The sequence below is a fragment of the Martes martes genome, assembly GCF_963455335.1.
Source record: "Martes martes genome assembly, chromosome: 5".
Taxonomy (NCBI): Eukaryota; Metazoa; Chordata; class Mammalia; order Carnivora; family Mustelidae; genus Martes; species Martes martes.
This window is the reverse complement of record NC_137892.1, coordinates 118189428-118202372: the sequence shown is the minus strand read 5'-3', so window position 1 is coordinate 118202372 and position 12945 is coordinate 118189428. Positions and strand designations below refer to the sequence as shown.

Sequence of the window (12945 nt, the reverse complement as noted above, 5' to 3'; positions counted from 1 at the left end):
TGGAAGCAAACCCCTGTATCATTTTATGCATATTTTAGTAGGTGTTTCTAGAAGATGCAAACTCTTTTAAAATATAGCCTTGATATTATTTTCATATCCAAAAGATAATAGCACTGTTTCCTTAATATTATCAGGTACCCAGTCGCTCTTAAATGTTCCAGTTTCCTCGTACACGATTTTCTTCTGATGGCTTGTTCCAAACAAGGGGACACACTGTGGCAGTCTGTTAGTCCCCTATTGGCGATGGCTTCCCCTACATCTCTTGTTTTCACCCCCATGGAATTTATGTGACACTGAGTCATTCATCCTGCATAGTTTCCCATAGATTATGTTTTACTGATATAATCTATGGGAAACTATGCAGGACCACAGTGTATTCTAATGTGTTCTTCTGTTCATTTACTATCAATGGGTGTCAAGGGCTTGATTGGGTTCGAGTGTTTGGCTTTGGGTCCAGCATTCTTTGTAAGGTGACGGTGTGCTTGTCCATCAGGAGGCACATGATGTCTGATTGTCTTTCACTTAGGGATGTTAGTGGTGGGTGATGATCTGTGCCTATATCCATTTGAGGAGTTAGAAATACAGGGATTTTTTTTTTTATTTTTTAAAGATTTTATTTATTTGACAGAGAGAGAAAGAGAGCGTGCACACACAAACAGGCAGAGCAGCAGAGGGAGAGGGAGAAACAGGCCCTCTGCTGAGCAGTGAGCCCAATGTGGGGCTCAATCCCAGGACCTGGGGATCATGACCTGAGCTGAGGGCAGACGCTTAACTGACTGAGCCACCCAGGGATATTTTACTTGTCAGTATTTCTGGGGAAAAAAAGAACTTCCCTATCTATAGAGATGAATATTCCCCTTGGCTACCCAGTGGTCAGTGTGTATAGGAAAGGTACATTAAATGTTTGCTTTTTTCCTTTTTTGCGCCTACTTTGAACATAAAGGTTGGTTCACTGGCATCCTTCAGCAGTAACAAAGTGATAAAAAAACCAGTGTTTTAGTAAGTGTCCTTATGATATCATGGATTTAAACATATTTTATATTGCTTCAGTTGTACTGAGTTATACTAACTGATGCTCACAGTGCCCTTTCGTTGGCCAGTGGAAGCTGCCTCCAGTTGGCTCCTGGGTCCCTTGGACACACCACAGGAATCCTAGATAGAGAGCTGCTGCTTTGCTTTCTGCTCTGACAACTTGTTCTAAGGCTTTCTTAAACATTTTCTGTCCCAGACCTGTACTGAGCTATTTCTCCAATATATTCGTTCTTTTAGCAGGAAATAGCTAAACACACAGCCAGGCAGTAAAAACCAGTAAAAGTGCTCATTGCTCATGGGTTGGTCATTGTGTCCTTGTCTTTTCAGTGCACAGAGCTAGGTGATAAACACACATACACATACATACAAACATACACATACATACAAACATATATATATATATATATATATATATGTATGGTATATTTAAAGGCAAAACCTGTGATGACTTCCTACTGATACCCCAAATTCATATTCAGGGCTATTTAGTTGATTTGGTTTTATATGTCCTTCACTCATCAAGACTACCAGTTCTCAGCACCACCAGGAATGATAGAGCATTCCACAATCACTAATTTTTCTTACCTTACAGTGCATTCAAACTTCTCACTGCAACAGTTAACCAATTTTTTATGAAAAAAAGCTTGAGATATTTTATTGCAACTCTTCATCATTCTTAGACTATCTTCTGCCAGAAATTTCTGAGTTTTAAAATCACTTGGAATAGGTTCTTTCTGTGTAGTTATGCCAAAAACTAATACACATATACCTTAATTTGTTTTATCTTACTTTTTGAAGGGAATGGTTTTTTTTTTTTTAAGATTTTATGTATTTATTTGATGGAAAGATAGAGAGCACAAGTAGGGGAGCAGCAGGCAGAGGGAGGGGGAGAAGTAGACTCTCCACCAAGCAGGGCACTGGATGTGGGGCTGATCCCAGGACCCTGCCATCATGACCTGAGGCGAAGGCAGCCACTTAACTGACAGAGCTACCCAAGTGCCCTGGAGTGGTTGCTTTTTAAATATAAGTTTTATAATTATGTAAAATATATGGTTTCAAAGTCAAATCTACAAAACAAGGTATATTCAAAGAAATCTTGCCTCTATCCCCACCCACTTAACCATATTCCTGCTTATCCTTCTTCCCCAGAGATGGCCAGGTTTTAAAATTAGACGGTTTATCCTTCCATTGTATGTTTTTTAATGTGTGTGTGTGTGCGTGTATACATCACTCCTTTCTTTTTTTTTAATTTTTTAAAGATATTTTTTATTTATTTGACAGAGAGAGAGAGAGAGAGAGGTCACAAGTAGGCAGAGAGGCAGGCAGGGAGAGAGGGGGAAGCAGGCTCCCTGCTGAGCAGAGAGCCTGATGTGGGGCTCGATCCCAGGATCCTGGGATCATGACCCGAGCCAAAGGCAGAGGCTTCAACCCACTGAGCCACCCAGGTGCCCCATCACTCCTTTCTTACGTAAACGACAGTATATTGTACACAGCATATCCTGGAGATCACCCCAGACTTGGCATGTATAGATGGATTCCTCATTCCTATTTACTGCTGCTTAGTATCTCACTGTGCGGTGGTACATGGTCTATTCAGACAATCTTCTGTTGAGGTGTGTTTGCATTTTGCACACTTTTGCTACTGCAGGTGATGCCCCAGTGAATAGTCTGGTGCAAATGTCTTTTTGCGTTTTTATCAATGTGTCTTTGGGATAGTTCCCTAGAAGTGATTACTGGTCAAATAGTGAAATGCTTATATGAGTTTGTTAGATATTGCCAGATTTCCTTCCTTGTGCTGTCTCACATCCTTACCAAGGTTCTAGGGATGGAGCCCAAGCCTTTTATGATTAAAAAGCCGTGCCTGTGCAGGGTGCCTGGGTGACTCAGCGGGTTAAGCATCTGGCTCTTGATTTCAGCTTAGATCGTGATCTTGGGGTCATAAGATTGAGCCCTACATCAGGCTCTGTGCTCTGTGTGGAGTCTGCTTGATATTCTCTCTCCCCCTCTCACCCTGTCCCTCCCACCATTAATAAATGAATGAATAAATCTTTAAAAAAAAAAAAAGCTGTGCCTATAGTACTTTGGCATAAGCACCAAAAATCACTGATGTCTAGCATTTGAAAAGACTTAGCACAGGGCCCCTGGGTGGCTCAGTCGGTTAAGTGTCTGCCTTCGGCTCAGGTCGTGATCCCGGAGTCCTGGGATCTAGTCCCACATCGGGCTTCCCTGTCAGCGGAAAGCCTACTTCTCCTTTTCCCTCTGCCTGCCGCTTCCCCCTGCTTCTGCTCTCTCTGTCTCTGTCAAATAAAAAAGTAAATTTTTTTTTTTTTAAGAGAAGACCTAGCATGGAGATGGACCTCATGTCAGTACACACAGACTTGCAATTTGAATCTCAGCACTTGGAAGGAAACCCCAAATCTGGAGCTGGAGACATCTAGATTCCAGCCCCAGCCCCATACTTATCAGCACTTGACCTTGTGAAATTATTTCAGTTCTGAGCTTCTGTCGGTTCTTCTGTAAAATGGGAATAATCATAGCACCTAGCTTTATAGGGTCCATGCAAGATTAAAATAGGGGAGTGCTTGGCAGAGCATAAAGGGTAAAGATATGCTGGTTTTATTATTACTACGACTACTACTACTATTATTGTTATTATTTGAATTAAAGAAGAAAGTTCTTAGGGCTTTGGTGCTTGTAGATCATTATGCTCTATAAAATTATTAGTCCCTCCTATAAAATGAACATAATACTAATGTAAGAAGGGAGACCATTTTTTGTGTGTTGGTTGGCAAATGGTTTTGCTGTAGAACTGGATACCACATTTAGAACTCAGGGGAGAGAACAGGAAGAAGCATAGGTATGGAGAGGACCTAAAACCACCCCCATGAGGCTGAGTGCCTGCAGAGAACAAGAGGGGAAGTCACTTCTGGGCTCCTCAAGCCCTCCTTGGCTATGGCCTTTGCTGTTGTCCCAGGCATGATGGGGAAGTGTGCTAGAAGACTCAGTGACGGGTGCAGCAACACTAGCTGCTCGGCCCTGACTTGCCCTCCCAGCCCTGGGCCGGACGGAGACACTGGTTTAGGGCAGCATGCCCTGGGGTACACTCTGCAGCCCCTATACCCAGCTGTTATGTCCGTGACCCTTCTCTGCCCTGGTGTTGGACACCGCATTTCCTGACAAGCAATCAAGACACATTTTCTGACACTTCAGAACTCTAGCCTGCAAGCCCGTCTCACACTTGCCTGAGATTGGGGATGGGAGGGGTGCTCAGACTGTCAGCACAGTGGGCTTTCTGTTGGTTTCCTTATCCAAGTGTGCTAAAGGGGCAGCTCGCTGTTACTATTAATCTTATGAAACTCAGTTTTTAGATTTGCATTCACCTAGTATGCTCTTTGTTTTGTTCTTTGCTTCATTTATTTCAGCTTTTGTAATGATCAGTGTCTGCACTCTCATTTCTTTGGGTTGATTTCATTTTTTAGATTTTTTTTAAAAGATTTTATTTATTTATTTGACAGACAGATATCTCAAGTAGGCAGAGAGGCAAGCAGAGAGAGGAGGAAGCAGGCTCCCTGCAGAGCAGAGAGCCCAATGTGGATCCCAGGACCCTGGAATCGTGACCTGAGCTGAAGGCAGAGGCTTTAACCCACTGAGCCACCCAGGCGCCCCTTTTTTTTAGATTTTTGAGTGAAAATTATGTTCATTTAGTTTTACTTTCTTATTTTCTGCTAAATGCGTTTAAGACATTTATTTATGTTCTCTTTCAGTCCTAAATGGTTTCTGATTTCTATTTGAATTCCTCTTTAACAACAAATGGCCTTGAGGTATGTTTCTACAGATCTTCATAGGTAGGGGTGTTTTTTGGCCTGCGATCTGCATTTTTTTTTTAAGATTTTATTTATTTATTTGACAGAGAGAGATCACAAGTAGGCAGAGAGGCAGGCAGAGAGAGAGGGAGAAGCAGGCTCCCCACTGAGCAGAGAGCCTGATGTGGGGCTCGATCCCAGGACCCTGGGATCATGACCTGAGCTGAAGGCAGAGGCTTTAACCCACTGAGCCACCGATCTGCATTTTTGATTTCTAATCGTATTCATGGTAATCAGTGAATGTGACTTCTAGGATGTCATGTTTGGGGGAACTCCTGAGAACCTGTTCTACAGCCTAAATCATGATCTTTTTTTATCAGCGTCTCACAGAGGCTTTGAAAAAAATGAGTATTCTGTTTGCTGGGGGCTGAGTTCTTAAAATAGTAGTTAGCTCAGCCTGGGTAAGTAAGCACGTCTTCAGATCCCCTTCAGCCTCACTGCCCAATGCAGCTCTCGTCAGAGCCACTGCACTCCGTCAGGGTCCAAGACAAAAATATCCATTTAGGACTGATTTGTTTGGTGTGCCTCACAAAACCCCTCCAAGCCAAGGAAGATCATGGCACTTCCATCTTTGCAAATAAGGTTAAGCATGCTAGAGTCTGAATTCTTTTAATTTCAGCTTACTTGGCCTGTAAAACGTAGGCCCTGGTTTCAAGTGGAGAATCGTGGCTTCTCCCGCACGGGTGTTGGTGCTGTGCAGTGATTCAGGTGCGGACCGGCCACGTATTCTCAGAAGTAGCTGAAGCTGGGGGCTGCCCGAGGCCCGTGTCCAGCAGCAGGCCCATCTGAGGCCGCTGGGCCTTCGTCAGGGTGCTTTTCTGGGCGTCCCATGACTGCGCCGAGCCTTCCCTCTTCATCCGTTCTGTGGCTGAAATACCACCCGCCGCGTTGATCACAGGGGGTTGCGGGGTGGCCCCGTCCCGACAATAGATGTTCCAAAAGAAAAAAAAAAAAACAGCACAGGATTTTGTAAACTGCAAAGAGGTCGTCAACTATTAGGCATCAGTTGCAAACACTTTGTGAAGAAGGAACGAGTGGAAGTGGTCTCAGTGCCTGTAAACCCTCTTTCTTCTCTGGAAGGAGCCCCCCCAGGGGGAGGCTGAGAGACCCTTGGAGGCCCCTGACGACCCTCTCCCTCGGCACAGAACGGGGCAACCGCAGCCATGACCACCCACGTGACCCTGGAGGACGCCCTGTCCAACGTAGACCTGCTGGAAGAGCTGCCCCTCCCGGACCAGCAGCCATGCATCGAGCCGCCGCCGTCCTCCATCATGTACCAGGTCCGCTTGCCCGGAGCCCTGGGTGTCCCCCGAGGGCTTGCCCTGAAGGCCCCGGGGAGGGGGGCTGGCTGCCTTTCAAAGGTGAAAGGTCCCGAGCTGATGGAGTCCCTCGCGCCCTGCCGGAACTGAGGATGAGGAATAGATTAGCTCGTAAACGTACACCAGGGCTGTTCTCCCCAGGGAAGGCTTGTTGATCCGCTCTGACCCCAAATACCTTCCCGGTGGTTCCTGCCACGGCACCAACCAAGGATTTGGCAGCTCTCATCTCATGAATTAAATATTACAATTTAGAAACCCCTGGAGCCTGCCTGGGTAATTACTTTTCCGTCATGTATGTGAGAAGAGCTTTCAGCTCCCCATAGCAGCTAATGGCTCAGGGAAGCCAGTCACCATTGTTTGCCTTTGCCTGAGCTTGTGACAAACCATGATCAGATTGCTCAAAACCATGACCGATCCCCCCTCACCTTAGGGCAAGCTGGGAAGGGCATCGGTGTATCTAGAGTCAGCCTCGCAAACAGCCCCTCGTCTGGGCGTGCTGGGTGAGTATGCCACGTGAGGAAAGAATAAGTCATACAAATTTTTAGCTGTATTTGACCTCTTGTAGGTTCTGGGGCTGCTGACTGAGACGAAATATGAATGCATAATATATTTGTAATTTTGTTCAATAGTTAGATTTTATTAAGCACAAACTTGACTGAAGAGTCAAGTCACAAACTTGGCTTATTCACGTTTTCTAAGCCAGGTTGAATTTTTAATTACATAAGTATCTTTTTTATTACAAGCAATACAGAAAAGCATAACAAATAAAAATCACCCTGTAACTGTGACTACACACACACACACACACACACGCCCCTTTTTACCATATATATGATATAAATATATATTATACATAGATATAGATATTTTTAACCAAAAGGTAAACCATCCTATATATATTGGTCTATGATTTGGCTTCTTTAACTTAAATTTTATTATGGGTATTTTTCCGTGACAGTACTGCAATGCCACCATTTTATTTTTAACCACGACCTAGCACTTTTAAGTCCATCGTATGGATATACTATTACTTATTTAGCCATTGGCTGTTAACGGACATTTGGATGGTTTCCAGTTTTTTCTGTCGCAAAAAATGCCACAGTTATCCTCCTTGTACGTAAGCATCTGCAGCCTCCGGTGAGTGTTTCTGCAACTGCCGGATGAAAGTGATGCCCATCGTAACTTTCAGCAGCTAGTTAGGTTTCTGAAGTTTACCCACTTACTTCCAAGTCTCAGGCAACCTGGGGAAGCAGGCGCGGGCCCCGTCTCGCCGGCGCCTGCCCAATGTGAGTGAGTCAGAGTGGGATTTTCTTGGGGGAAGATCAGAGGACGATGTGGAGATAGGTTTCCACAGAGACCTGTGGCGTTGGTTGGCGGCGGTTTGGACTCATTTTTGGACACCCAGCCACCTTGGACTTGTTTTCCGACAAATGTTTCTGTCCTCTAATTCCTACAGGCTAACTTTGACACAAACTTCGAGGACAGGAATGCATTTGTCACAGGCATTGCAAGGTACATTGAGCAGGCTACGGTCCATTCCAGCATGGTAAGTCGCTGCGATCCTGCCAGCTCGGGAGGGAGGGGCAGGTGCTCGGCTCTCCCGGGAGCTGCCTGCCTCAGTCAGACCCGTCTCCATAAGCCCGTTCTCATGCCCTGCCCCACCCTCTCCCAGGGCCTGGGGCACGCTGTTCCCGTCTTCCAGCTTTGCAAGCCCTACTCACCTGTAGGGCCCCGGCTGACCCTACTCTTCACGTTGGTGAACTTCTGGAGCAGTGTAGGCTAACATATGATCAGATCCTGCCTTGTCTTATACTCTACAGGTTACTTACTGGCCAGGTGGACATTTCTCTCTTGACCAAAGCAGATTTCTCAGAATGAAGAGATGATGGTTGTAGAATAATATGTTATCGACCCAAGGAAGTTGGTCTGAGTTATTCACGGGGCGGGGGGGCCGATGGTCGGATAGGTCTGTACCTGACCCATCTGTGAGGAAGCCCCCTCTTCCCTCTTGGGCTTTCACGGATGTTATTCTCCTGTAGCCCTGGAATTTGAAGGATTCCAGAATCCTCCTTCAGAGGCTTCGTCTGCAGCTCACTGGGCCTTTCTCACTGTACCAGTTATATGCTAAAGCCTGGACTTACCGTCCCTGACCCCATCCATTTAATAAATACTGTGTACCTGGTACCTGCAGAGACTGTGCTAGATGTTAGAAGGGGATGTACAAAGACAAGTAGGGGCCATTCTTGATTCTCTGTGAGGCAAGTGGAAAATAGACAAGTTTTCCCTTTATTGAACACTTTCTGTGCAGAGAGTTTATTTAATTTTTTTTTTAAATTCCGATGTAGTTAGCATACACGGTTATGTTAGTGTCAGGTATACAATATAGTGATTCAGCACTTCTGTACATGACTCAGGTGTCATCATAGTATCCTCTCCATCCCATTCCACCCAGCCCCCACCCACCTCCTCTCTGATAACCATCAGCCTGTTCTCTGTAGTTCAGAGTCTGGTTTTTTGGTTTGTCTCTTTTTTCCTCTTTATTTGCTTGTTTTATTTCTTAAATTCCACATATGAGTGGAATTATATGGTACTTGTCTTTCTCGGACTGACTGACTTTGCTTAGCATTTTAGTCTCTAGATCTCTCTAGGTCCATCCACATTGTTGCAAATGGCCAGATTTCATTCTTTTTTGTGGCTGAATATTCCATTGTATATCTCTACCACATCTTCTTTATCCATTCATCTGTCAATGGACACATAGGTGACATCCATATTTTGGCCATTGTAAATAAGACTGTAATAAACAGGTGCATATATCCTTTGGAATAGTTCTTATACTATTTTTAGTTTGGGGGGAAACTTCCAAACGGACTTCCACTGTGGCTGCACCAGTTTGCATTCCCACCAACAGGGTGCAGCAGGGCTCCTTTTACTCTGCATCCTCGCCAACACTTGATGTTTCTTGTGCTTTTGATGTTAGCCATTTGGACAGATGTGAGGTGATATCTCATCATGGTTTTGGTTTGCACTTCCTGATGATTAGTCTTTTTGAACACCTGTTTATGCATCTGTTGGCCTGTCTGTATGTCTTCTTTGGAGAAATGTATGTTCATAAGTTCTCTTTTGGATATTATAACTGCACTGTTTGAATCAGTTCTCACCTCTACCCTGTGAGATAGGTTTCATCACAATACCCATTTCACAGACAGGGAAAACCAGAGTCCAGAAAATTTAAGTAAATTACTCAGGGTCCCACCACTGACAGGTGATGTTGCCAAATGCAGGTTTGTCTGATTACAAAACCTGTGGTCTGGATTACTCTGTGCAGGCAAATAGAAATGCACAAAGTCAAAGGTAAATGGCATGGTAAAAGTTTAAAGTTCTGTGTTTTTGAAGGGTCCTTGAGAGGATCAGAGAAAGCTTGATGAAAGAAGGGGCTTTTGAATAGGGCCTGATATACTCTATGTAGAGACACACACACATTTTAACCATATGTAAGATGACTTTAAATGTATAAGATATTCTCATACATGATATCATTGGAGCCTTATAACAGCCCTGTAACTTACAAAGGGATCATTACGTCCATTTTAGAGATGAGAAAACTGAGACCTGGAGAAGTGAACAAGCAAGTTGCTCATGATCCCACAACTAGTAAATCACAGGGTGGAACCTGGAATCCAGGCTTTTGATTCCGAGTCCTGATCTCTTTCCATTCAACTCTGCTGTCCCACATAGTTAGAATTCATCTGTCAGAGATGAGGTGGGGAGAACATACTAGGTGGTGGAACCAGCAGGCGGAAAGACACAGACAGAGATTCTCAGAGACTCCCAGGGTTCGGGTGTCTCTACATGCACATATATGATGTCCCTTTCTGTGCCCAAATTCCCTTTCCTGAGCCACACAGTGGAATTGCCTCGAGAACATTAAAAAATACTGGGGCCTTGGCTCCTCCCCCAGGAATAAGGGTTTGGCTCTGGTGGGGCATGGCCTGGGCATCAGGAGTGAACTGGTGATTGGGGCCAACTCTACCTGAGAAAGCGGTGACATTCTCAAGGTAAAAGGTAAGCCTGGGCAGAGCCAGGACCAGGACTTAAGTCTCCCTGAGGCCCCACATAGGGCTCTTTCTGCCACACCGTCCTGACCCCTGTCCTCCAGGCATACAGTAGATCTGTGGATGGGCACTGAAATACCCACAGGGCAGAGTCTACACAGTTCTTGTTTGCTACCCTGTTCACGGCACACAGCATGGAGCCTGGGACCCCGACCACTTTGTAAAGCATTCACTGAGTGACAGTAGGACTCTTCCCCTGCTGGTGGGCTGTGTGATGCTAACAAGGAGACACACGTTCCCGACGTTATTGTCACTTCCCATTTTTGACCTCTGTTCTGAAGCAGGAGCAGCAGGAGACCCACAGGCTTGATTTTGGTGCTCTCTGGTCCCAAGGACAACATGTTATTGATTTTAAAAGGGGTCCAAATTAAGAATTGAAAGTATGACTCCTCATCGACATTTGCTATGGAAAACAAAATTATAAGAAGTAATAAATTCCAAATTAAATCCGATCTTGTGCTAAGGAGATATTATGAAGTAGATGTGACACGTGGAATAAAAAAATTATGCTCATTTTTTAATAAAAAATGTTTTAATAAAAAAATTAGATTCATTTTTCTATCAGCACAGACATTTACAAGAGAGATGGTCTGGTGATGCCATTTTTATTGCTTTTTTGTCAACTTCATACAGTCATCATACATCATCAAATTCATCATCATACATACACCAAATTCACCATTTAAAGGGTATAATTCAGTGTTTTTTAGTGTATTTACAATGTCATACAAACATCACTGCCATTTTACTTCTGTCACCACAAAAAGAAACCCCGAGCCCATTAGCAGTCACTCCTAAGTCCTGTCTCTCCCCATCCCCTAATCTGCTTTCTGTTTCTGTGGATCTCTCTGTGCCAAGCAGCTCCTCTGAATGAATCACACGCCAGGTGGCCTCTGGGGCCTGGCAGAAGGTTCTCCGAGTTGATCCATGCCGTGGCCCGTATTGGCACTTCCCTCCCACCTACAGAGCAGCGCTGCTGCTTTCTGTGGCTGTGCCACCCCGTATTTATCCACGCAGCAGTCAGTGGCCATTTGGCTAGTTTCTACCTCTTGGCATGAGGAGAGTGCTTCTGTGAACAAGGGTGCACATTTCTGTGTGGACCTGTGTTTTCATTTGTCTTAGACATACGTACCTAGTGTGGAATTGGTGTGTCATGTGGTGACTCCATGTTGCACTCTTTGAGACACTGCCAGACTCCTCTTTTTGTCCTAGTAATACTTTTACTTCCCTTTATGGACCACCTGGAGTGGTGTGTGTGTGTGTGTGTGTGTGTGTGTGTGTGTGTGTGTGTGATTTAATTTTCATGAAGTTCTCGGAGGTTGTCCTTGTCATTATTATTAAACAGATACTAAATGGAGAATTTTAGGTTAACTGACTTCTTGACGATCAAAGGACTAAGAAGTGATGAAGCTGGGATTTGAGCCCAGATATGTAGAACCTGGGTTTAGGGCTCTTAGCACTTGGTGAGGTGAGGTGAGTCATCACTCTATTTTTCGGATTCGTTTTCCATGCTCTTACCGGTTTTGCCATCTGCTGGGAATTATTTTAAAAAATGGAGCTTAATCATTTTCCTGCTTCTGGAATAGTAGCACGGGCTCTTATAAAAGGGCAACATCGTACTCTGTCATATGAAGAGTGAAAGCCCCTGTGTGTTCAGCTCCACAGAGAGCTCGCTCGTTAGCTTCATGCCTGTGGTACCAAAGTATTTTTCAGTACACAGCAGTATACTTTCATAATTATTACTCTTTGTTTTTTTAACCTACCGGCTGTATGTACTGTTTTGCTACTTGCTTATTTTCTTGCTCACAGTATACCCAAGACAACTTTTGATCTGCCGCCTTTTTTCTAAGGCGTTTGTCCATCTTTGGAAAAATGCGGCCAGCTGGTAGCTCCCTGGGGTGTCTGAGGAGGCTCCCTGAAGCCGGGCTTCTTCAACCTAAGGGTATACCTGGGAAAACGAGTCACCTGGGAGCTGTATTGGAATACAGATTCTGATTCCATAGGCCCAGGGTAGGGCCAAGAGTCTGCATGTCTCCTCCGCTTGCCAGGTCTCCACGATGCTGCTAGTCCCTCGGCCACTGTGAGGCGTTGAGGCTCTGGGGGGCCCTGAAGGAGCCTTCTGCCACCAGCATCATTTCTCCCTGCTGAGGGCGTGTTTTGCTTTCCAGAATGAAATGCTGGAGGAAGGGCACGAGTATGCGGTCATGCTTTACACCTGGCGCAGCTGTTCCCGGGCCATCCCACAGGTGAGCCTGTCCTTGCTCGGTGGCTCTCCGGGCCCTCTGCTTCGACCCAGCCAGAGAGCTGAGCTTTCCCAGCTGGCGGGGAGTGAGGCAGGGCCTGGTAAAGGAGCTGCTCAAGACATGTGGAGAGCTTCCCATAGCACTGATGACAACTTAAAAAATATTTGTTCAATTTATTTCGAGATCAGTATGGACTACCTGTGCGACACCCAAACCATGGCCCAAAGGTATAAAGTAAAAAGCAAGACATCCCCATCTCCTCAACCCCACCACCCAAACCCACCTCCCACCAAATCATAATCACTATGGATACTTTGCTGCATATTCCTCTGGATCTTTTTCCTTGAAATCACGACTGTTCCTACAAATGTTA

At 45.0% G+C, this 12945-nt stretch overlaps 1 protein-coding gene across 2 annotated transcripts in view; it reads left to right on the top strand.

Annotated features, from left to right (window-relative positions):
* Window positions 1-5975: 5975 nt before the first annotated feature.
* The window catches only part of CYFIP2 (cytoplasmic FMR1 interacting protein 2), a 104905-nt gene continuing 97935 nt past the window's right edge, over window positions 5976-12945 (top strand). The window contains exons 1-3 of one of the 2 annotated variants that reach the window (XM_080804178.1): window positions 5976-6175; window positions 7671-7760; window positions 12498-12575. In XM_080804178.1, the coding sequence (XP_080660304.1) occupies window positions 6059-6175; window positions 7671-7760; window positions 12498-12575 (285 nt within the window). In that variant the 5' untranslated portion in view covers window positions 5976-6058. The remainder of the gene's footprint in view (window positions 6176-7670; window positions 7761-12497; window positions 12576-12945) is intronic. The other variant, XM_080804179.1, reaches the window with a different exon arrangement.